The 25,953-nt window shown below is 42.5% G+C and overlaps 1 protein-coding gene across 4 annotated transcripts; it reads left to right on the forward strand.

The window, feature by feature from the left end:
- Positions 1-6,777: 6,777 nt before the first annotated feature.
- Positions 6,778-24,467, forward strand: ST6GALNAC6 (ST6 N-acetylgalactosaminide alpha-2,6-sialyltransferase 6). Of its 4 annotated transcripts, XM_074211078.1 has the most exons (7): positions 6,778-6,950; positions 9,934-10,016; positions 13,439-13,618; positions 16,543-16,949; positions 19,008-19,115; positions 19,956-20,176; positions 22,952-24,467. In XM_074211078.1, the coding sequence occupies exons 2-6, from the start codon at positions 10,002-10,004 to the stop codon at positions 20,143-20,145; spliced, it is 900 nt and encodes a 299-aa protein (XP_074067179.1). In that variant the 5' UTR covers positions 6,778-6,950; positions 9,934-10,001; the 3' UTR covers positions 20,146-20,176; positions 22,952-24,467. The 4 variants fall into 4 exon arrangements, with proteins under 4 accessions (XP_074067179.1, XP_074067177.1, XP_074067180.1 ...); XM_074211076.1 differs by lacking the exon at positions 22,952-24,467 and having other exon boundaries at positions 19,956-22,048; XM_074211079.1 differs by lacking the exon at positions 22,952-24,467 and having other exon boundaries at positions 6,778-6,928; positions 19,956-22,048.
- Positions 24,468-25,953: the final 1,486 nt, after the last annotated feature.

Below are 25,953 nucleotides of genomic sequence, written 5' to 3' on the forward strand. Positions count from 1 at the left end.
ACAACAACAGCTTCTGACTCAAGATCTGGAGCTCTTGCCAACACTGTACAGCTGCCTCTTTATTTCTCTGTGAATGCAAGATGCCATTTGGCCTTTGGCAAAGAGATGATCTGGAGGTCCTTGATTGGTCAAGTCCCGAGGCTCCATTGCTGGGAAGGGATTCTCTGTGATTAGAGCATAGATATGAACACTGGCATGATATTCTTTTCCTACTTACAACTCTAGGGAAAGGAGAGTGGGCATATAGAGGTAACACTATTCTGACTGAGGTCCCAGAAGCCAGAATGTTGACTCTTAGAATGCTGACCCAGAAGCATAGATAACCAACCCCCCCTTTTCTCTATAAACAGAAGGCTTGAAGTTCCTCCCCCATACCAGGGAGGCATTACAGGGCATGGCACTACTAGATTATGGGGTTATTGTTTTATTAAAAGGCTTAAACCAATTTTATATAAAGTTACCTCTATTGTCCCAAGGGAAAGAGAGGAAGGTTTCCCAGTTTGGATGAAGGACACAGTCTAAAACATTGGGGATCTTTTTCTTGACTAAATGGAACCCTTAAATTTCTGAAGATTTCTCCTGGAATTTGGGGGGTTTCAGAAGGAAAGGTTCTTGGCATCTCTATGCTTGGCAGGCATTGTGGAAAGAGAGAGAACTGGCCAATATAGTCCTGTTCTTCCATATCTACACAATCAAGCCCCATGTGACCCTGGGTAAGTCAGTTTATATGTTTTGTCCTCCTAGTTTCTTCAATTATAAAACAGAGATTGAATTAGAGGGTCTCTTAAGTGCCTTTCACTTCCAGAGCCTATGGTTTTTACATCAGGAATTATCACTAGCATCTTCCCAGAAGCCAACATATAAGATAGAGATGCGATTTTCTGGAAACATAATCTATTAGGTTTGACAAAAATTAAGTTAGTATCTTCTATGAGAGGCAGCACTATGGGAGGTGTGGTAGGGGTATGTATGGAGTTGACCCAAGAATAGGAAGACTTGGGTTCAAGTTCCATCTTTGATATATACTAGCTGTAATCACAAGTGTGTCATTTAACTTCTCATTGGCTCCTCAGGGAACCCCCTAAAATTATAAGCAGGGGCTGTTCTGCATTGCTAGGGAAAGTTTTCCTCTGTTTTTCAAATTTATATTTTATTTTATTTTTCCAATTACATGTTATGAAAGTTTTTCAGCATTCATCCACAGACATATTTATGTTACATAATTTTCTTCCACCCATCCTTCCCATTCCCCCCCAGCAGTGAATAGTCTAGTAAACATTGAATATGTATAATTGTGTTTAACATGTTTACATATTAGTCATTTTCTGTATGTATGAGGAATTAAGACAAAGGGAAAAGAAAGAAAATCATGAGATGGAAAGGAAAAACATAAGAGAAATTTTAAAAAAGTGAACATGGGGCGGCTAGGTGGCACAGTGGATAGAGCACTGGTCTGGAAGTCAGGAGTACCGGAGATCAAATTCCAGCTGTAGTCACTTAATAATTACCTAGCAGTGAGGCCTTGAGCAAGCCACTTAACTCCATTGCCTTGCAAAAACTAAAAAAAAGTGAACATAGTGTTTATTCAGATTCTTTAGTTTGCTTTTTGTTTTCTTCATCTGGATGTGGATGGTGTTGTCCAGAACAGGTCTCCCAGGGTTGTCAGAACTTTCTGAACTGCTGAGAGGAGCTGTATCTATCAGAGTTGATCAACTCATAATGTTGTTAATGTGTACAATGTTCTCTTGTTTCTTTTCCCTTTTCTCAGCATCAGTTCCTGTAATTCTTTCCATGCTCTAGGGTCTGACCATTCATGGTTTCTTATGGAACAACAATGCTCCATAATATTCATATATTGTAACTTGTTCAATCATTCCCCAATTAATGATCATCCCCTCAATTTCCAATTCTTTACCACTAAAAAAAGAGCTGCTATGAATATTTTGGAACATGTGGGACTTTTCCTGTTTTTTTTTTAATGATTCCTTCTGGATATAGGCCTAGTATTGGTATTGTTGGATCAAAAGGTATGATCAGTTTTATTGTTCTTTGCTTAGGGGAAATTTTCTCACTAAGAATTCTCTAGATCAATGAAATCACAGGTCTGGTCCCTCCCCACCCTATAATGGTGCTGGGCACCAGAGAATCAAAGTTGGATTAGTGGAAAATCTATTACTAAGTAACTATTATGTGACAAGTACTTAGCTAAGCTTGGGGATAGAAATACAGAAAGTTAAGACAGGCCTTACCCTCAAGGAGCTTACATTCTTATAGGGGTCAGCACATGAAAGGGAGTAGTGGATAGGGAGAGGTATTATAGTTTGGAAAATTTAGAGATAGTGATGGAGCCATTTTACAAGGTGATGTAGATGAAGAAGAAAGAGGAAGGAAAGAAAGAAAGAAAGAAAGAAAGAAAGAAAGAAAGAAAGAAAGAAAGAAAGAAAGAAAGAAAGAAAGAAAAGGAAAGAATTGCCATTCAATGGCAATGGGGAATCCAGGTGAATCAATCTCCACAAAATCACAACCATCTGATCTCCACTCATGAAGAATGGCAGAGATCTGCCCTCAAGAAGGCTACAATATAGAATTGGAGGTGCCATTGAATGGAAGTTCTTTTTCTTTCCTTCTTCTCTTCACTTTCTTCTCTTCCTTCCTTCTTTCTTTCTTTCTTTCTTTCTTTCTTTCTTTCTTTCTTTCTTTCTTTCTTTCTTTCTTTCTTTCTTTCTTTCTTTCTTTCTTTCTTTCTTTCTTTCTTTCTTTCTTTCTTTCTTTCTTTCTTCCTTCCTCTTTTCTTCTTCATCTTCATCAACTTCTTCCTTCTTTTCCTTCTCCTTTTTTCTTCTTTCCTCTTTGTTATCATCTTCTTCCTTCCTTTTTTCTTGACTATACAACACTTAGTATAGTGTCTTACATATAGGAGACAATTTTTTTCTTCCAGTGTTATTGGAGGGAAGACAGTTGGAATAGAGAAGAGCTGAAAATAATTTTAAGTCATAGAGAATTCAGAAGAAGGACAGAAATGGTGGGATGGCCTATATTTCCTATATAGGGTGTCCCTGCCTTCAGAAAGTTTTGTAACTGAGCTAGGCCCAAGGCCATCCAAGTGAGTTTCTTCCTCCAATGAGCATCTCCTCATCCCTAATCACCAGAGAAGCAGGGCTGCCTCCCTACTTACCCCCTACCTACCTGTAGTCAATCATTCTCCAACAGACAATGTCTGAATTCTGACATTGGAAGGATGAACACCTCTTTTCCAAACCAATATACTTTTTGAAATTTCCATTCACTTACAGCAATCTCTCTGCTTGCCCAACACCTGAGCTCCAGAGCTCCCAATTCCAAAGACAAACATGGATGGTATTTAAATACCATCTTCAGATCCCATTACACAAGAATCCACCAATTCCCTGGCAAAGTGGACACATTAGACATCCCTGCTCTGGTAGGTATCATAGATTAGCCAAAGTATCAGAGCCAAGGGACCCTAGATATAATTTAGTTCATTTTCTTTGTTGCATACAGGTGGGAAATTGAAAGTCAGAGAGGGAAATGATCCAGTATCACTCAATGGGTAGTGGAAGTGTTGGTACTTTTTTCACCAAATTCATCACTCAGCTTCATATTCCTTTCAGTGAGAGAGGAATCAGGATCCAGCAGAAAAAGGAACCTTGAGCACAGTATAGGCGGACAAGGAAAAAAGGCTTCTTGTGGGGAGGGGGAAAGGAGGGTAGTAGAGGCTTCCCAGGAGAAAGGGGAGCTCATTGGTGTTTCCCTAACCTAAGGAAGCATTTGTCACTATGCTGTTTTCCTTCATAGCTTCAATTTTGGCCTTCCCCCCCCCCCCCCATAGGCAGAACTAGAACAACACCAGTTTCTGTATGGAGGAGATGATCTGTTTTGTTCTCTTAGACCTACTTATAGAAAATCCCTCTTCTCTGTCAATATTCCTCCTGCCCCAGGTCCTTATGCTCACTCCTCAGCTCCCGGCAGAGTCTTTGATGCTGTTTCAGTCATGGAAAAATCACCTGTACAAAAAACCTGGAAGCAGAAAACAGCAGGACAACATCAAGAAATCTACAGAGTAGTCTGCCATCATGGAAAAGATGAATCAAGAATTCAGTCAGCTTCCATGTCTTGCCTGCTGCAGCTCTTTCATCTTCCCACTTCTATGTCCACCATTTAATTCAAACCTTATCACCTCTCATCTAGACAGTTGAAGTAGTTTCCTAGTTGGTCTCCAGGTCTTGATTCTCTCCTCTGTCTAATCCACCTTCATAGAGGTGATAAATTGACTCCTAAAGCATAAACCTAACAAGTCAACAGCCTCTCCCCACCCCTTCCCCTTACTGAATAAACTCCAGTGTCCTCCAGCTACCTTGTAGGATCAAAAATAACATCTTTGATTTAGCTTCTGAAATCCTTCATTGCCTAGCCCTGACCTACCTTTAGATCTTGTTACATGCTCCTCCCCTTCAGGCACTCCAAGGTCTAGTTAAACTGTTCTTACTCCTCTGTCTCTCTTTGCTCCAACTGTTCACTTTTACTTGGAACACAATGCCTCTTTTCCACTTCTTCCAATCCTGTTTTCTTCAAGACTTAATTGGAGCCAAGATAGCAAGATTACCTAATAAATAATGCCTTTCCTGATCCTCCAAGGATGCTATCTTGTGTCTGTATTCCTATAGTATGTATTATCTCCCCAAGAGAAATCAGGGCTTGGGACAGTATAGTATCTGGTAGGCGCTAAATATTTTTTTTAGTTTTTTTTTTTGCAAGGCAAACAGGGTTAAGTGGCTTGCCCAAGGCCACACAGCTAAGTGATTATTAAGTGTCTGAGGTCAGATTTGAACCCAGGTCCTCCTGACTCCAGGGCCGGTTCTCTATCCACTGTGCCACCTAGTCGCCCCGGTAGGTGCTAAATGAATGTTTGTTGATTGGTTGAGAGTTGGGTTCTAGTATTGGTTTTCTAGATAACTTCCTGTGATGCTTTGTGCAAGACTCATTTCCTTTTTGGGACTGTTTTCCCAACTGTAGAATTCAGGAAGAGGGATGGACTAGATGGAGTTGCAAGTCTCTTAAATTTTTCACATTTTGTGTTGTAAGGCTCTTTCCAGTTTTGACATAGACCTTGAATTGACTTCCAGAGCATGGCCAAGATGGCAGCATGAAGCTAGCGTGCTCCCTATACAATGCTAAATGAAGCCTTTACACAGATATTGAAACACAGATACAAAGAAAAAAAAGAAAAGATTGGGACGGCTAGGTGGCACAGTGGATAAAGCACTGGCCCTGGAGTCAGGAGTACCTGGGTTCAAATCCAGTCTCAGACACTTAATAATCACCTAGCTGTGTGGCCTTGGGCAAGCCACTTAACCCCGTTTGCCTCACAAAAACTTAAAAAAAAGAGTCTATGAATTGAACTCAAATCTAAAAGCTGATAGAAGAGCTTAAAAAAGAATTAAAAAATCAAAGAAGAAATAAGAAAAATGGAAAACAGAAATGAGAGTCATGCTGAAAAATTATGAAAAATTGACCAAAGGAATCAACTCCTTTAAAAGTAAAAAATAGGGACAGCTAGGAGTGCATGGAGCATGGGCCCTGGAGTCAGGAGGACCTGAGTTCAAATTTGACCTCAGACACTTAATAATGACTTAGTTGTATGACCTTGGGCAAGTCACTTAACCCCACTGCCTTGAAAACAAAAAAAAACCATTAAAAAAAGTAAAAGTAACCTGCTGGAAAAAGAATGTAACTTTTCAAAAAAAAATAAAAATGGATTAACTGGAAAGGGAATGCAATTCAGCAAAAAAGTAAAATTAACCAACTGGAAAAGGAAACACAAAAGCTAACTGAAGAAAGTAAAACCCTAAAAATCAGAATTGGACAAATAGACATGGGCCTAAAGCCTCCTCTAAGTCTGAAATTCTATAATGTTACTTTGTTTCCTCATGTGATTACTGTGTGTGTTATAAAAGTTTTAATGCAGGGATTTTCTCTGCTGTTTCTCTACTCCTCTCCCACTTGGTCTTTATCTCTCCTCCTACCCATCTCATTATTATTATTATTAAAATATTATCTTCCCCCATTAGAATGTAAGCTCTTTGAAACTCTTTCTTTTTGACTTGCATTTATAGTTCCAGAGCTTAGCACAGAGTCTGGCCCATATATGGCAAGGGTTTAATAAATACTTCTTGACTTGACTATAATACTAACAGGTGGTTTATATGACTCTAAAACTTTCAAGGGATGTAATTATTTCTTTTCAGCCTCTAACAACTTGGTGAGCTAAGTTCTACACATGATAAAATCTGTATTTACAGATGAGGAAATTTCCATTTAGAAACGAGGAAACTGAGACGCCAAGAGATTAGACAATTTATGCATGGATTCACAAAGCCAGGAAGTATCAGAGAAGAGATTTGAACCCTTGTCCTTGAATGTGACTCCAAGTTCAGCGTGCCGGATGTCACAGCGAGCTGCTTCTCGTGCTGTGACTAGTTCATCCGATAAGCAATGGGGAACCATTGGAAGTTGTTGAATTGGGAAATCCTTGGATCTCGGGAATGTTCCTCTGGCAGGAGAGACGGGAGGGTGCACATCCAGGAGGAGTTTAATAATTGCTTGAGCTGCCCAGGATGCCGGAGGGCTGAGAAGCGGAGCCCGAGGCACAGCCTGATCCGCTAGGATCAGGAGGCCGTCCTGAGGCGAGGGCGGAGCCGCCCCCCGCGGGGGCGCCCCTCCCTCCCGGAGCCCGCTGGTCAGGCGCAGGCTGGGCGGCGCTAGGACCTCGCGCTGCTCGGGCTCGGGCTCTGGCTCGGGGCTCCGGCTGGGGCTCCAGCTCCGGCTGCAACCGGGCCTGGGCCAGGAGCGGCTCCGGGGCTGCGGAGGCGCTGGGGGCCCAGCTGCAGCGCCATGTGAGCCGGGCCGGGTACGCGCGCTCCCCGGGGGAGGTGAGCCAGGGGCCTGGGGCAGAATGGTCACGGGGAGGGGGAGGGCGAGGGCCTGGGGCAGAAGATGCTCGGAGTTGGGTGGGGAGAGACCGGTCCGGGAGCCCGGTCAGTGGGACCCCTTTGCCCCCATCTCCTTTGAACTGTTTACCTCGCCCTCTTCGGTGCTTAGCAGCTCCCGGGGGGCTGGGCGCCGTAGGCGGCTTCCACCCACCTTGACAGCCCCTTGGACTGGGAGGCGGACCCTGTCTCCATCCGAGGGGAGAAGGGGTGAGGGAGACAGCACGGTCCCTGCTGGGAGGAAGGGGTAGGCAGAGTGTGTGTGTGTGGGGGGTCCAGCGCTCCGAGGGGATGAAGGGATGGTTGAGAGCTTGTCCCCCTCCCCCTTCCTTTCCTCTTCTCCATCTCCTCCTATCCTGGGTCAGACTGAGCTGCCTTTATCTAATCCCTCACCCCAGGGCTCTGGGGACTGATTCTCAGAATCTCTGCCAGCTCCGCTGGGTGTCTGGGCCGTGATCTTTGCCCCCACGTTGGGCTTCTGATATTCCTCCACTCAGGTTGAGCCCTCAGGCGGTCCAAAAACTTGCTGGCAGCGGGTAATCCCTGGGAGGAGTTTGGGGAGGGGGGGAGGGGGAGGGGAGAAATCTAGTGGGACTAGAGGAAACGTGGCCTGGGGCCAGAGTGCTGGGGGGCGGGAGTTGGGAGAGTGTGTGGGCAGTGGCAACCCAGAATGCACTGCTCTAGCGCCCCCTTCTTGCCCCCCCTCCACTCTTACGGGGCCACTGAGAATGAGGGAGAGTACCTGGCGCAGAGTCGGGGCTCCCAGCGGCCCAAGCCTGGAAAAGGTGTGGAGTCTTTCGACTCAGAAGCTACTTCTTGGAGGGGGTGGTTTTAGTGTCTTTCCATCCCCCTTCCACTCCCAAATCCTACCTTCTTCAAATCCTGTTCCCCAATTGCCTCCTACCTTTTCCCTGATGCATTTTTCTTCCTAAGCCCTCCTGCTAAGGGACCTTGTGTTTCTCCACTTTGGAGGAAACAGGGAAGAAGGGAGAGAGAACAGGATATGGGGGGGGGGGTTGGGTTAGCTGGAGCTTGGGTCTGTAATGGAAGAGAATGTTCTGAGTCTACACTCCCAGCCTCCCACACACCTCAAGCACAGAGGGAGAGGAGGAGGGGAGAGAAAAAGGGGAGAGTAAGGCTCTGTTAGTAGAGTGGGGGTTGGGGCCACATATCCATCTCAGGGTCTGACACAGGTGGACTTATCAGTTCTTGGGGTTTTTTCTGTCAAGTCCTCTGTTTTACTTCTCCCTTCTCTGAGACCTTGCCCACCCTGTCTGTTAGCACAAGGGGAGCCAGGGATAAGTGGTGGGATTGGACGGATGATTGAGAGTCTGTGCTGCTGTACCTAGGGAGCTGTGGTGGGTCTGTAATTCTAGAAGTGGAGCCTTGGAAGAGAAGACTTGGAAGCATCAGGGAATTGTGTGGGAACCATTAGAAATCTGGTCTTTCCCCCCACCCCCCCTACAGGAAGGGGGCCCTACTTTCCAGGCAGGGCACATGTGATCTGCTCAGTTGGCAGGGGAGCTCAGCTCCAAGATAGCTGTCACCTGACCTAGGTTTTAGTTCTAGATCTGAAATGAACCTAGTACAATTAGGTATTACAATACTTTAATTGCACGGGGTCATAATAACTTATCCTGTGCAATTCAGTTCAGCAAACATTAGGTGATCAGCAACTACTTGAAAGATTCCAAACAGGTCACTTTGTGTGGACTTCAGTTTCAAATGATCTGGTTAGATCACTGGATCCCTGTGGATCATTGGATCCCTTGGGATCTGACATTTTTCATTTTAGGAACCTTTATCTCTAATGCCTTAAGAGCTTAACCAGCTTTGAATTTTGGGTCCCGAATTGTTCTAATCTCTCTTCAAGTATTGTATTCCATTAAAATTGCTGTGCTGAGCGTTCTTAGTGTTTTCTTCTATGGACCTGGTATTCCACTTCCTTTAGCCCCTCATACCAACCTTTCCTTCCCTCAATTTGTAATTCAGTTTCCCTTTGTAAACCCTTGGTGTTTGGTTGTTGCTTGGATAAGTGTATACACTTAGACATGTGTAGGTAGGTAATGTATCCTCTGCTGGTACTTGAGAGACTCTCCAGTGATCTGCTCTGGGCACTGCCTTGGAAGACAGAAGTTCTAGCCCTGGCTGTTAGGCTTACTCACTATATGATTTAGAGAAAACATTGTATCTGGTCCATTTTTTTTCAGCTCTGACATTCTCTGATTCTATGTAGACATTGGAGATACTGAGTACTTGTCCAATCTTAAAGACCAATCGTCTAAATATGGGTAGTCCTGTTGGGGATGGGCATGAGGGGTTGACCAGAAATGACAGAGTCAACCAAGAGAGGTGGATAAAATGATTGGGAAATTCTTCTGGAAAATGTACCTGTAAGAAGTCTCAGGCTGAAATCTAGACCTAGTAACTATGATCCTTATTAAAAATGGAAATGAAGAAGGAAGGAAGATAGAAGAGAATGACCAAGGAAGAGGCATGAATGAGGAACATTTCAGGGCATGGGGAAAGAAGAGGGCATATTGTTAACACTTGGACTTGCCCTGACTAGTATAACTGGTTCTCTCTTCCTTCTATCTCCTCCCAAGAGTCCCCAGGGTCCATCAGCCCTTATTTGGGGGCATCCCCTTATGCTGGGGGGGGGGGGACAATTCCATCAGGGAAAAGGAGAAGGATTAGAGGTTAGATAAGGGAAAGTGATATGCAGGGTAGCTCAAGATGGTAGTGTGAATTGCTCCTGAATGGATGTGTAAGGTTGGCTGATTTTTCATCATGGGGCTAGTGGAAATCCTAGCTTTCAGTGGTCACTTAACTATACTTTAAGGTTGTCCCCTCTGCCTGGGGCAGCCCCTGGTGAACTAATACCTAACTGGAGGAAGAAGTTGAAACCTTTATTGTTGACTTGCAGGTGTGACGGCTTTCCCCCTCCCCCGGGTGACTGGAAGGTTGTTCCCATCCCAAGACTGCTAGAGAGACATGAATAAAAATAAGGTATGTGTCTTATCCTTCTTTCCTCCTAGCCCAGGTATCTTGTTGGACTCTTGACCTGCTCTGCATCATCATTTCTTGAATTCTATGTTATTCCTTTTTTTTTTTTTTTTTTTTAGATTTTTCAAGGCAATGGGGTTAAGTGGTTTGTCCAAGGCCACATGGCTAGGTAATCATTACATGTCTGAGGTCAGATTTGAATCCAGGTACTCCTGACTCCAAGGCTGGTGCTCTAACCGCTGCGCCACCTAGCCTCCCCCATTTCTTGAATTCTAGATGGGAGGACCTACCCCCCTCATCCAATCTGCAGCCTGGGTCCTTTGTAGCTATTCTTTCTGTTCAACAACAGTACTTCCCCATCAGGTTCAGATACTCAGCAGGCTTGGTGCTGGAGGCCTCAGTTCATCTGTGCTTCAGTTTTCTCTTCTATAAAATGGAGATAAGGATCTCAACCTTGCTTAATTTATAGGATTACAGGGAGGATCAAATTAGGAAATGGGTATAAAAGTGCTCTAAAAGGTTGGTAAGGTAACCTAGACTGAATTCCCACTGGGTATGGAGCCTTTCATTAAGTGTGCATAGAGGGGCAGTTAGGTGGTAAAGTGGATAGAATACTGGTCCTGGAGTCAGGAGGACCTGAGTTCAAATCCAGTCTCAGTAATACTTACTTAGCTGTGTGACCTTGGGCAGGTCACTTAACCCCATTGCCTTGCAAAAAATAAAAAATAAATAAATAGAAGTATATAAAAAGGACAAGATCTGGCCCATTCTATCCCCACTATGTGAATAAGATGGTTGCATGTGATTCTTTGTGATCTATTTGGGGTTTTCTTGGCAAAGATACTGGAGTAGTTTGCCACTTCATTCTCCAGCTTATTTTATGAATGAGGAAACTGAAGCAAACTGGGGTTAAGAGAATTGCTCAGGGTTCACAGAGCTAGAAGGATCTGAGGCCAGATTTGAACTCAGGAAGAGCAGTCTTCCTGACTCCAGGCCAGAGTCTCTGTCCTCTTTACCACCTAGCTGCCTCCTATATATGAATAAGATACAACTGACTAAAAGCAGGATCCAAATAAAGTGATGATTATTACAATCTAAATGGTTCCTATGTGAGCTGAACCTGTGGGTACTGAGGAAACTGGAGATTAAAAAGCCTATTGGTCACCCTCATGTCTTCGCTGTAACTGGAAGCAGCTCTGACCAGTATGTAGGGTTAACATTAAATAAGGCTGACTTACTAGGCTTGGAGTTAGAACTTTGAGGGCTGGGTTCCAATTTCTTTTATGCCCTGACATTAAAAAGTACTTTTCCCACAACAATCCTATGAAGCAGTGATGTGAAATTCAAATAGAAAGAGATTCCTAAAAACCACAAATTAGTACAAATTAGGTTGTCTTGAATTTTAACTTATTTTGTTTAAGATCTCCCAATTCCATTTAAATTGGCTTGGCTGTAAGCTTGAACTTTGCTGGCCTGGAGAGTTTGACACCTCTTCTTTGAGTTAACTAATATGAAGTCCCATTTTATAAATGAGAAAACTGAGGCCCAGAGAGGTTAAGAGATTTGCCTCATCCCATAGTTCAAGTCTGAATTTCAAAAGCAGAATTTGAACTCAGATCTCTCCTGTCTCCTTTCTTTGAGTCACATTTGGCTGAGGATAAATCCATGGCTTGAAACTATGTTTCCATTTAGGGTTTTCTTGGCAAAGATATTGGAGTAGTTTGCCATTTCAGTCTCCAACTTAATTTATGAATGAGGAAACTGAACAAACTGGGGTTGAAACATAGTTTCAAGCCATGGATTTATCCTCAGACACATACAACAAGCCATGAATTTATCCATTACCTTGTGATTTAAATCTATCATTCCCCTCGTCTTCTCCCTGATCTTGTACTCATTACCTAGATGCAGTTAGCAGATTCCTATCTAGTCTCCCTGATACCATTCTCTCCTCCTTTAGACCATTTCAAGCATGTTTACAGTTTCATGTGTTTTAAATATAATGTTCCTCTGTGTCATTCCCTTACTCAAATACCATCTATGACTTACAGGTACCTACAGATTAAAGCAAAAGTTTTATTTTCTGATATTCAATTAACTCCTCCTAATCCAGCCTGTTTCATACTACTGCCCTACTTGAACCCTTTGCTCCAGCCAGACTAGGAACACACCATCCATGTCTTTGCTCAGGCTATTGCTTCCACCTGAAATGCCCTCTTTCCTCTCTGCCTATCCTGATACTCTTCATCCTTCAAGATCCAGCTAAAGGTCCCTGTTATCCAATACTAAACCTAGCTCTGGGTGATTTTTCCTTCCCTTTATCTAAGGCCTCCAAGTGTAAATTATTCTTATGTTTTTCCTCCCAACTAGAATGAAATTGGATCTTCCTTCTTTTGTCATAATTTACAATGTAGTCTGAGACAGGACTGGCCACAGAGCAGGTGCTCAGTAGATATTGCTGGTATTATGGAGCTGTGCCATTGTACCTGATGTTCTATGAGTGAGTAATCATTGTATTTAAGAAGTGTGAGATGCAGTATATATAGCAGAAACACTATCTTCAGAGGATCTGGCACACCAGCTCCTGCCCTGAGGTGTGCATTCTGCATACCTTCATTCTGCAATCACTCAACAAAGATTAAGTGCTAACATGTCTGCTAAGCTCTGAGGTTACAGAGAAAGGGTGCCTCTGGGGCACCCATAAAAGAGAAGAGGCCACATGCAAACAACTTTATGTTTAGGAGATCTAGGCAACAGAAATGAGATTGAATCTTAGAAGAAAGGCAATAGCAGTGGGGGAGAGGTCAAAGAACTAAAAAAAGCCCCCTTGTAGCACTTGAAGTTTAAGCAGAGTCTTGAAGGAAGCCAAAAGAGGAAGGGTGAGGGTGAAGAGTCTTCTAGGCCCATAGGACAGGCAGAGAGAAGTCAGAATTGGGAGATGGGGTGGCTTGTTGCAGGAATGGCAAAGACCTGCTGTGATGAACCCCTGACTTGCATCTCCCTGACTGCTATGGGAAATAACATGGGAAAGGGGTTGGTGAGATGATTGCTCTTGGAAAAATAATAAATTTGCTACACTCATTCCCTCCTTTCTAGAAATGATAATATCAATCATTTGTCCTATCTGGCTACCATTTTCCTTTGTCTTCCTCCCTTAGAATATAAGCTCCTTAAGGATAGCCATTGTCTTTGTTTATGTATTTATATACCCAGTACATAGCATATTCACTGGTAAGAACTTAATTAGTCCATTTTCATTCATTCATTCATTCATTCATTCATTCCATGTATCTGAACTGTCTCCTTGACTAAGAATTTTCACTTAGCTGGTTTTTCCTACCATGTTCTTAGAACTGGAGGAGGTGTGACTTTAGTTTCTTAGCCTCTGGCTACTTTTAATCTAGGCTTATTCCCTTCTCCTTCAGGGCCAACGATCAGTGGTGCTAGGGGCCCTGTTTGCGCTCATCACCCTTCTCATCCTCTACAGCTCCAACAGTGTCAACGATGTCTTCCCCTATAGTTCTCTTCGAGGCCGTTTCCACAGGCCACCCAACCTGAAGAAATGGGCCATAGCAGACAGCTATGTCCCAGTCCTTGGCAACAAGGTAGGAAGAGAGAAGTCTGTCCAGGCCAGAACTTTGGGGAATCTCATCATCCTCTGGGAATTATTTCTGCTGAGAACCTTGCTTGGGTGGGTCCCAAGAGGGAGAGCCTTTAGGAAGACCACTTATAAGATTATAGAGCTAGTACTAGAAGAGACCCCAAAGAGCATTGAGAGCAATCTCTACATATTACAGAGAAGGAACCTGAAACCTAGATAGGGTAAGTGACTTAGCCAAGGTGGTCATGTAGATAGTAGATGAGGCAGGATTTGAACTCAGGACTATTTACTCTAGAGTCAGTTTTCTTATAGTACCATGTGCTTCTACTTAGGGGAAGCCCTTCCCAGAAATAACCCTCACCCATCCATCCACCTAAAAAATGAGTGGGAAAGGGAACATTGACATATTTTTTCAGAACTGTTCTCTTGGATTAAAAAAGAAAATTACTTCCCAAGGACTCCTCTGCTCCCCTTCTCATGAAAATATTATCCTGCCTTGTTAACAAGGAGTAATACAGGAAAACCAATCAACACATAAGCTGTTGTCTCAAAATTATATACCTGCCTGTCACCTCTCTGCTGAGACCTTTTACTCTCAGTTCTCTGAAGTCACATCTGGGCCCCTTTTGATCATAAATCTGAAGTCTTTGAAAATTATTTTCCTTTACATTATTGTTGTGGATGTAGTGTAAATTGTTTTGGTTCTACCTTGACTTAGTAAGACACCTGGTGATGAGATAGCAAGCCTTAGATCGCAGGAAATATCTCATACCCAATTATGGGCCCAATCACTTGTTTCCATTTTCTCATTTGATGTTAGTCTCTGACCTCATCCTAGTTCTGCAGAGTAGCATTTATCAAGAATTTGAATGAGTTCAGTGCCAAATTTGTAGATGACATCCAATTATTTAATTAATAAGCACTTATTAAATAACTGTGATGTGCTTGGCACCTTGCTAAACACTGAGGAGATAAAGTGAAAGCAGTCCTTGACCTCAAGGAGCTTACTTTTTTCCAATTAACAATCATTTTTGTATGTTTCTTTCTTAATCTTTCCTGTTGTTCACTTATTTCATTCTTGTCCTACTCTTTATGACCCTATTTTGGTTTTTGTTGGCAAAGATACTGGAGTGATTTGCCATTTCCTTCTCCAGCTTATTTTACAGATGAGGAAACTGAGACAAACTAGATTAAGTGACTTGCCTAGTGTTATATAGTTTCTAAGTATCTTAAGCCATATTTGAACTCATATCTTCCTGATACTATCTAGTGTTCTATCTACTGAACCTCTTGGCTGCCCTCTCTCACCAAATTAAAAAGAAAACAAAAACAAAAGCCAAACCCTTTAATAAAAATACATAACTATATAGAGCAAAATCTCACATTGACCATGTCCAAAAATATATATATCTCAAAATGCATTTTGAGTTCATCACCTCTCTATTAAGAGATAAATAGTAATTTCCCTCATCAGTCCTCTGGAATTGTAGTTTGTCATTGAGTTGGTTAGCGTTCTTAAGTCTTTCAAAGTCTTTCTTGTTTGTCTTTGCTATGTTCTTGATATTATATAACTCATTCTGGTTTTGTTTATCTCAGTCTGCATCAATTCATACAAGTCTTTCCAAGGTTTTTCTGAATTCCTGCCTTTAAGCACTTTTTATCAACACAATGGTATTCTATCACATTCATATATCATTATTTTCTGAGGCATTCCCTAGTTGATGGGCACCTTTTAGTTTAAAAAGAGCAATTTTCAATATTTTTGTACATATAGGTACATTTCTTTTTTCTCTGATCTTTTTAGGGTACAAACCTTGTAGTGGTAAAGAGATAAATAGGTCATTTAATGACTTTTGGATCATAATTCTAAATTTTTTCCAGAATACCTAGAATAATGTGATGCCTCATTTGAATCACTAGAAGGTGAATTATGATTCTACTTTTCTAAGATACCTTCTCTAAGATATCAATTCATAGAGGAACATACATTCTAATAGAAGAGGCAACCTGTATATAAAGAGAGAAATACAATACTTAAGATTATAGAATGAGGATTTAAAAAGATCTAACATGATAAAACTTAATTGGAACAAATGTGAAATGGTGCACTCATTAAGAAAAATCAATTGTACAGATACAAGACAAGAGATATCTGGATTAACTATTGTTCAGTTATTTCAGTCACGTTTGACTCTTTGAGACTTCATTTGGGATTATTTTAGCAAAGAACCTAGAGTGGTTTACTGTTGTCTTCTCTAGATCTTTTCACAAATGAGGAAACTGAGACAGAGTTAAATGACTTGCCCAGGGTTATACAACTAGTAAATGTCTGAGGCTGGATTTGAACTCAGGTCTTCCTGACTCCCCATCAGGTACTCTGTGTAGTATATTACCACCTAGCTGCCCTATATCAACAATTGCTCATGTTAAAAAATCTTAATGATCTCAATTAAATGCAAGTCAGATGTAAGCCAACAACTGACATGACTCTCAAACATGGTGGTGTAATTTTAGACCACTATAATTGAAAAAGAGTGTCTAAACTGTGGATGCTGAGAGTTTGATTAAACTTTACCTTGGTCAGAAGTGAGTCAGGGAAGGCCACCATGACCCTCAGTGAGTCACTTATCATCTCTGAGACTCAGGTCTTTCATCTATAAAATTTAGATGATAGATTATTGGAAGGATCAAATAAAATAATATATATATAATATTTTCACCCTTAAAGCACCATATAGTATCTACATTTTCCTAGAAACATAACATCAGAAGGGACCTTATAGTGAAAGGTGTCTAACAGTCATTTTTCTGTTGGGGAAACTGAGACTCAGGGATAAGTCACGTATATTGAGGTCATGCAGATAATGAATGACAGAGCTGAGATTTGATATAAAATCAGAGAATCTTTTTCTTCTTCTCCCTCGGCAGACACTGACCTCCCACTGTCACCAGTGTGTGATCATCACCAGCTCAAGCCACCTATTGGGCACGAAGCTGGGACCAGAGATTGAACGGGCAGAGTGTACCATACGTATGAATGATGCACCCACCACAGGCTATGAGGTGGATGTGGGTAGCAAGACTACCTTTCGAGTTGTGGCTCACTCCAGTGTGTACCGTGTTCTACGGCGGCCTCAGGAGTTTGTCAATAAGACACCGGAGACTGTGTTCATCTTCTGGGGACCTCCCAACAAAATGCAGAAACCCAATGGTAGCCTGCTACGGGTCATCCAGCGTGTGGGTCTTGCGTTCCCCAACATGGCTGCCTATGCTGTCTCGCCTACCCGCATGCGTCAGTTTGATGACCTCTTCCGGGGTGAGACGGGCAAAGACAGGTATCTGTTTTCCTGTCTACTCAGGCTCCCAACCCTGGCATTTCTTTTCCCTCATGCTATCAATTCAGCCTATCCTTGATTCCCCCCACCAATAGCATGCACAGCTCTGATCCCTCTTTGCTGATGCAATCATCCCTAGCATAAACAGCACCCCTGTTTTCTGTGAGCTTAATAACTCCAACCAAGCAATGATTTAATCAGTAAGCATGTATTAAACATCTTTTATATGCCAGGCTTTATACTAGGTACAGGGACTATAAAAAAATTGAGAAAACCCCTTGCACTCAAGGGACTATGGGCAAGCTCATATTTGCACATAAAAGTATATGAAAAAATAAAAAGCTAGTTTTGAAAAGCAGGGGCTAGTTATGTAGAAGTCAAGAAAATGTCCAAGTAGAAGGTGCTTGAGAAGAGCTTTCAAAGAGGCTAGAAACAGGTCAAATGGGGACTGTATCCCAAGTATGTATCAAAGAGAGATGGAATGGGAGGTATGTATATACAGGTCTGTATGTACGAGTTGAGAACAATAGAAAGTAAAGCATTTAAAGGGGGTAATATGTCATAAAGCTGGAATGGTTACAGTCAGATCTTGCAAGGTTTTAAACACCAGAGCAGTTTGTATTTAATTCTAGTAGAGTTCAGAAAGAGCCATCCCCTTTTTTTTTTGAGCAGGAGAGTGGTTTGATCACAACTAAGTTTTAGAAAGATCATTTTGGCAGTATTGTGGAGGATGGAAAAGACTAGCAGCAGGGAGACTTGTTGGAGACTGGTAGTCTAGAGCCTGTAGAGAAGGGGATGGATAGGAGACATTGTGGAGGTAGATTAATAAGACTTGACACTGACTTGGATGGGGAGGGATAATGGAGAGGAGCTGAGGATGGTTCTAGTTGCAGACCAGGGTAGCTGGAAGGATGGTGGTACCCTTGCCTCTCATAGGAGGGCTGGGTCTGGGAGGATCTGCAAAAAAAAGTCACCTGCCAAACCACTGTGTCCATGCCACCCACTGTGCCAAAATCTAACATGATGGTTGGCATAAGTACAAAATTTTATTGAGTAATCCCGGGAGAATTATAGATCTAGAAGGAACCTTAGAGGACATCCAATCCAACCCCTCGTTTTACTGGTGAAGAAAGGTTTAAGTGTCTTTTCCAAGGTCATACATATTAAGTAGCAGTGATAGACTTTGAACTTTAAGTACAGGTTGCTTGAATTCAAGGTCAGCTATCCTTCCAATGAAGCACCGACATCAAGAAAAACAAAGTACCAAGTTTAAGAGGATAAAGTTATAGGCTAATCCTGTTGGTTATTTTGTAGATTAAGGGAGGGCATGAGGAATCTTTGCACATCTGAAGAGAGGGAGAAATTGTTAAGTAGGCAGTAAAGGAACTGCCAACTTAATGGATATGGGAATTCTACCTCTTAGGGACTAAGAAATCCTATAATTGTTTTCACCTTTAGAAAGAACCTTAAGGGGGCAGCTAGTTGGATTGGAGCAGCACCAACCCTAGAGTCAGGAAGACCTGAGTTCAAAACTTCAGGCACTTACTAGCTGTATGACTCTGGGCAAAGAACCTTTAACCCCTTGGTCTTGCCTCTAAGGAAAAAAACAACTATAAGACATCTTCTAGTCTAGCCCCTTCCTATTACTGATGAAACAATTGAGATTCAAAGAAGTTAAATTGATCTGCCTGAGATGACATGGGTAGAAACAGTCAAGATTGGGATCTAGGGCATTGGACATAATTCAACACCCTTTCCATTACATCGCACATCTTATGAAAAAAGAACTGGGGCTCAGTGCTAAATCCTGTCTTTCTTACCAAGACTGATTTTTTAAAAGACAAGGTCTTGTGAGTAATGAGGGAAGGACTTCTTTAGATGGTAAAAGTGACTGGTCAGAGGGAGGCTGGGAACCAGGTTTTAGAAGGAAGCCTAGGTGAGTGGGAAGATACAGACCAAAGCATGGCTTTCTTCTCTTTCTTATCTGGACTTGTGCTCGACTCCTTTACCCAGAGCTACCCCTTCCTTACTCTTTGCTCCCTGACTCTTGGTCCATAGGGAAAAGTCTCGATCCTGGCTGAGCACAGGCTGGTTCACCATGGTAATTGCTGTGGAGCTCTGTGACCGGGTCCATGTCTATGGGATGGTACCGCCCAACTACTGCAGGTAAGGTTTCTGTTCTTCCCATATTCCACTTGACTAGAAGTCCATGGGAAAGGGATTGAATTGTTTTATATCCCCACCTGACCCCCAAAGTGGTCATATTAAATTGCCTTTGTAGTTTCATGAGAATGACCCTCACCCAATCCATCAGTGAATTTAACTCAGCCCCCAAACCATTTAGCCATTATTTCTTCCTTAGACTGGAAGCTTCCTGAGGACTGAAACCACATCTTATCTAAACTGTGTGTGTCAGGGGCAGCTAGGTGGCGCAGTGGATAGAGCACTGACCCTGGAATCAGGAGGACCTAAATTCAAATCCAGCCTCTGACACGTAATAGTTGCCTAGCTATGTGATATTGGTCAAGTCACTTAACACCCCCCATTACCTTAAATTAAAAAAAAAATAAAAAAAAATAAACTTTGTGTATCCTCGGTACACAGTATAAACATTCCATAAATGTTTGCTGACTGGAGGAATCAATAGAGAGGGTTAAAATTTGGAAAGGACCTTATTAGTGGTCATTTAGTTCAATCCCCTCATTTTAAAGATGAAATATTAATGTACTCAAGAACATACATCTAGGAATTAGTCCACCATGAACTCACTGTTTGGTCTCATGTTTAGATTCAATTTAATCCAGCTGGCTGAGCCAACAAAGATATCACTGAATTAACTTGGGAGTGAGATGGGGTATGTGTGTGTGTGTGGCCAATCAGCATCTTAGGGGCATTTTTTTTTATTCTATCAGGACGGGGGCATCCAGGGGACCATCTCTTTTCTTCAGTGAGAGCCTTGAGGCATGCCATTCTTCAGCACATGCTCTTTTCTTTGTTCCTCTATAGTCAGCGGCCCCAGCCACACAGGATGCCCTATCACTATTATGAGCCTAAGGGACCAGATGAATGCGTCACCTACATCCAGAATGAACGAAGCCGCAAGGGGAATCATCACCGATTCATCACTGAGAAGAGGGTTTTCTCTGCCTGGTCTAGGGCCTACAACATTACCTTCTCCCATCCTTCCTGGACATAAGGGTATCTCCTGGACAATCAGGGCTCAGAGGGTAGGTTCCTGGACAATCAGGGTATAAGGGTTAGGTCCTGGCCAGTTGGGACTCAGGAGAAATCTGTTGGCTAAGCAGTATCTCAACCTTATCAGTTTTAGAGCCTCTTGTAGTCATTCCAGGCCTGGAGGGCAGGATCTCCAGGTTATTTGGTATCTTTGAGGTTATCTTTTAGCCAATCAGGGTCTTGGAAGCATATTTTAGCTAAACAGGGTCTGGGGTGCATCTCCTAATGAATCAGGGTCTTGGGATATCCTCCAGCCAATCTGGGCTTCGATCCCATTTCTGAATTAATTAGAAGACAAGGACATGACCTTCCCCATGAGGCCTTAGTTCTGATTTCTTTGGCCTTGACAGTTTCTCCCTAAAGAGACAAAAGAAAAAAAAACAAAAACACCTTCCAGTTTTTTCAGTTGACTTTAGAGGAGGTCCTGGGCCTAGAGATATTGAGGGCTTGGACCAAAAACTGGAAGAGGAGGTGCATAACATGCATATTACCACAGGCACAAGCCATTTTGAATGGTCTGTTGCTCCTGCCTACTCTCTCAGCATGTGCTCCAAGTGAAGCAGGATGTAGCCTCCCCTTCTCTTCAGGAGCTGGGTTTATTTTGTCCTAGCCTTTGAGAGAACCAAGTCTAGTCCTTATCATTTCTGTGGCCCTGTGCTTTTCAGGGGCCTTTTTCTTTACTCCATGGAATCTGGAAGTATTTGCTTCACCTCATCCCTTGGGCACTCAAAATGAGAAGAAAAGAGGAGAGGGAAAAAAAGTGATTGTATTTTGTAGGGAGTCCCTGAACTGAGACCCGGGTTCTAGTCTCAATTCTGCTGCTAATTCACTCCTGGACCTTGGGCACATGACTTTTCTTCTATGGGGTCTCATTTTCTTCCTCTATAAATGGAAGGGTTTGAACTCAATAATCTCTAAGGTCTCTTCCAGCTCAGACCATTTTAGGATTCTATTTCTGACCCCGTACCCTTTACTTTCCCTCTCTTCTTCAGTTCCCATTCTATTTCTGGTTTTGGGCAGACAAGGGCTGGGAACTAACAACTAAAAAACTCTGTTTTATCAGGACAAGCAAAGACCTCTCCCAAACCCCTGCTTCCCTGGTCTCCAATACCTCTTTCTTCCCAAAGCTGTGATTGGCAGAAAAGTGGGTAAACATCCAACTTAATTCACCCTCTCCTCCTTGCCTTTTACAGCTGCTAATCACCTTGAAAATTAAATCAACAGTGCCTCATTATCTTCTCCATTTGTTCCCCATCCCACCTCCCCAATTTGATGATGTCTCAGTCTTGCCTCAGTGAGATCCTTTCCTACCTGCTGACTGATTTTCCATTAATTTGGAAAGGAGCCTATGGCTGCAGGTTCTATTTATACCCAGATTCCAGAAAAAGGAAATGGGAATTCTGACTGGAGGGGTTAAAAGCCTAGTAACCAAAAAGCCAACTGACTGCTCAAATAGTGGAAGAGGGAATGAGGGGTGAGAACATTTGAGTTCCAGGTTCCCTCCCTTCTGACCTGTCTTAATTAATTGCTGACTTTGTTTTTTCCCCTAGGTGGGCAGCCCCAAAGGAGCTGGTGGGGATAGAGTGGGTGTTCCTAGCTACACAATGTGCCATCTTGTTCCTAAGCATCAAGATGAGGGATATGGGATATGTGATAACTCAATTTGGGACCTTTTGAGGGTACCTTAAGGCAGTTTTAGGACAGAGGAAAGGTTAGAGAAGATTATGTTCTGTTCTTGAGTGTCAGCACAAGCCTTTCCTTCTCTATCACCATACCACCACCACCACCACCACCACCTAATTTCCTCAGCCCTGATAAGTGGTTTTGTAATGGTTTGTACAGTAATAAATATTATTAAGCTCTCATTGTTTTTCTTTCCTGTGTCTGAAATCTCAGTCAAGACTTATTTAGAGTGGCATCTCAGTGTGATCTCTCTGGGCTCCAGTCCTTGGAACTAAGAGCTCTACAAATTCCATGACTTCTGATAAATCTTGGAACAGTGTCCTCAGGCCAAAAAGTCAAACTTTTAGGTTCATAGATTTGAATTGGAAAGAAAGGACCTTAGAAGCCATCTAGTCCAATACCTTCTTTTTTTTTCAGATTAGGAACCTGAGGTATAGGGAGATATTAAATGACTTACAAAAGAAACCACACTGAAAGTAAGTAGTATGGGGTTAGTTGGGAGGTGCAGTGAATAGAGCCCTGGGGTTAGACTCAGGCAAACTCAATTTCCTTAGTTCAAATCTGGCCTCAGATACTTATTAGATGTATGACCCTGAGTAAGTCACTTAACCTCAGTTTTCTCATATGTAAAATGAACTGGAGAAAGAAATAGCAAGCAACTTCATTATATTTGCCAAGAAAGTCCTAAATGGTGTCATGAAGAATTGAAAATGACTGAACGATAACAGTAAATGGTAGAGACAATAGAGGAAACCAGATCCTCCATCTCCAAGTTCATTTCTTTTCTTACCCAGGAACCAAGGACTGTTACTTAAGAATTGATTGCTAGTCAGTTAAGTTCAAATTTGACAAAGGGATTGGATCTTGAAATCTATGTCACTTGCCCTCTCTTGAACTGGTTCTGATTTGGAAAATGAGTTGAACTAAATGGTTTCAAAGGCTCAAAGATATGGTGAAAAGGTAGGAAATAAGCATTAATGAAAGACCTGCTGTGTAACAGACCCTGGGCTAAGTGCTTTACAAATATAATCTCATTGATCCTTACAACTACCCTGGAGTTAAGTTCTATTATTTCTATTTTACAGTTGAGAAGACTGAAGCAAAGGAGAGATTAATATGTTGCTTGGAGTAATACAGCAAATAAGTCTCTGAAGTTGGATTTGAACTCAGGCCTTCCTGACTCCAGACCCAGTGTTTTTTTACTACCCCATTAAGCTACTTCCAGCTAGATTAGTGGTGCATGATCTGACAGAGGAAAGAGCACTATATTTGGACTCAGAGGACTGGGTTCAAATACTGACTGCCTCCAAAGATTATCATTTGTCTGACCTTGGACAAGTCACTTGAACTCCCTATTTCCTCAAATGTATTATGAAGAGGTGTCTAATTTTGTCCCTCCCAGATCTAGATCTATGGACATACCCAAAATGATCCATTAACAAGCATTTATTGCATACCTAATATGTGTCCAGCCTTTAACTTATTGCTATAGAGTAGGCCTTGCAAACAGTATGTTTCTCTGCCCTCAAAAAACTTCCAAGTCTAGCTGGGGAGACAGGATGAATGGACTAAATACAAGGGGGAGGAAAGCTAATGTAGATTGGTCAGTTCATCTTTGCAAAGCACTTAATATACCTTATCTTCAATCCTCACCATAATCCTGCATGGGTTGTTGTCCCTATTTTGCAGCTGAGGAACTGAGATTGATAAGTGAAGTGGTTTGCCCAAGGTCACATGATTAGTATGTTCTGAGCAGTATTTGAACTCGTCTCTCCTTGACTTTTAAACCTAGCATTCTGTGCTCAGATCAGTGTGTTAGTGGTAGAGAGGGGTGAGGCAGGTAGAGGGAAGAGTCAGAACTTCATGGAAGAGGAAGAACTCAGCTGGCCTTTGAAGGATCAATTTAGATGGAGGGGAGCTAGTGTGAACAAAGGTACATAAATATACTTGGGGGGACAATGAAATCAATTTGGACATTCATTAAAAAATCTACTATGTGACAAATGCCAGGATACATGGGTCGAGTTGTAGGGGAAGTAGTAGGCTGTGGTAAGCCTGGAGAAATAAATTGGGTGCCAAAGTCTTGAATCTCTTGAGTACCAGTTCTGAACTTTATCCTGTAGCCATGGCTTGGAGCAGGGGAGGGGTATGATCTGAGCTATGCCTTAAGAAGACATCCCAATGGCCTATTGCAACAGTCTCTGATGATATGATAAGGAAACTATCAGATATCACTCAGTCCTGTTCAGAGGATAGAGCCTTGAATGTGAAGAGGTGATAATCCCCGTTTTGTAGTCTTAGGACCTACCAGGCCATTGTGACATGACCAATATTACAGACAGACACATAGAAGACTGAATCAAGCAAGTCCAGGCAGTAGAGAAATCTGCACTTTGTATAATAAATTGCCACATCTATGTCATTGCAGAAGCAGTGAGTGCCCATTGCTGGTAGAAGGGACAAGTAAAGCTAGAGTTGGGCCCTGAAAAACCACTATTTGGAGGGAAGGAGTGGGCAACAGAGTGGAAGGGAAAGTTTGCGTGTAAGTCAAAAAAGATAAGAGTTGAGTCTTTGCTATGCCCCTCATTCATTTTGGGCCTCAATTTTCTCTTCTGTAAAATGAGAAAGTTAAGTTAGCTCTCTGATATTTGGTGATACTGTGTTATGGATGACTAACTAATTACTAGACAGTGACCTTGGCTGTTTGCATATCTCTAATAACTCTTCCCAAGACAAACTTGCAAAGGTATCCAGGAATTTGAGTTCTAGGGAAGGATGATGGGTATTCCAATTTTCTCCTATTCAAAGCCTCCTTAGTCTCCTTCCCTTAAGAAAAAAAGAGGGTTAGGAAGATAGGAATTGTAGAGGTGGTCAGTTGCTAGGGAAATAGAAAAAGCACAATTCTTGAAAAACTCAAGAGGGAGGTAGAGTCAAGAGTAAAAACAGGAATTCTCACACTCTTCCCCCAGACCACTCCAAATATCTTTTTTTTTTTTAGGTTTTTTTTTTTTTTTGCAAGGCAAACGGGGTTAAGTGGCTTGCCCAAGGCCACACAGCTAGGTAATTATTAAGTGTCTGAGACAAAATTTGAACCCAGGTACCTGCTGGTGCTTTATCCACTATGCCACCTTAGCCACCCCCTCCAAATATCTTTAAATAGAGACTTTAACCAAATTCGAGTGCAATAGAACTCACAAAAAGACCGAGTGAATCAATTTTCCAGCCCAAGATAATGGAAGATCGGAGGGAAAGGTCTGTTACACCAGGGTTAGGGCCTACAGTGCAACCTGGCCATACCAGAGCAAATGAGTTCCAGTCATCTAGGAACAGCCTTTGGAGTGCCTGGGTCCCTGGGGGCACCTGGGTCCATGGCAGTTATGGTGGTTTCCATACTTTTCAGCCCAAATATTACCAAGGACAATTGAGAAGGTCAGCAGGAAAACTGCCACACTAGAGTAAGAGCAGAGCCCAGTTCAGTGCAGGCCTTGGTAAAGCCCTGGCCCCCCAGGGACCAGGAATAGACCTAGAGAGTCACCTGGCAGGGAACTACCTGGCAGCAGCTTCCAGAGTGTCAGTGTATGACTGGTAAGGGAGTAGAGGGAGATTGCAGACGTCTCTCTGCTATCCCTGAAGCAGGACTCTTGCTTTGCCCATACTCAGATCCAGGTTGCAGTCTGAGGTTCTAGTCCCAGGTAAGGAACTTTACTCCCAAAGTGGAGCAGGGAGTAGAAAAGTGTGCTTGTGATCATCCATAGACCAGAGCACAGATCAGGAGAACAGTCAAAGCCTCTCATGAGGTCCCTGGAGGGGTGTCTCCTAAAACAGCTGCAAAAACATTCAAAAGTTTGGGACAGTGTATCCTCCACCCTGGAAGCAGAGCCCCACCTTAACAAAGAGTTAAAATCAAGTAATAGGCTGGGGAAATGAGCAAACAACAGAGGGGGAAAAATCCAACCAGAGATAATTACTTTGGTCCTATGGAGAATCACAATAAACACTCAGAAGATAACCAAATCAAAGCTTCTGTTTCTGAACCTCCAAGAAGAATATGAATTGGTCTCAGGTTATAGAAGAGCTCAAAAGAGAT

The sequence above is a fragment of the Macrotis lagotis genome, chromosome 1 (assembly GCF_037893015.1).
Source record: "Macrotis lagotis isolate mMagLag1 chromosome 1, bilby.v1.9.chrom.fasta, whole genome shotgun sequence".
In the NCBI taxonomy this organism is placed as follows: domain Eukaryota; kingdom Metazoa; phylum Chordata; class Mammalia; order Peramelemorphia; family Peramelidae; genus Macrotis; species Macrotis lagotis.

Bases quoted from the DNA above. Each gene is read 5' to 3' on its own strand.
- ST6GALNAC6 (XM_074211078.1), top strand. The intron at 16,950-19,007 runs GTATCTGTTTTC...CTTGGTCCATAG, and splicing joins GGTGAGACGGGCAAAGACAG to GGAAAAGTCTCGATCCTGGC. The intron at 19,116-19,955 runs GTAAGGTTTCTG...GTTCCTCTATAG, and splicing joins GTACCGCCCAACTACTGCAG to TCAGCGGCCCCAGCCACACA.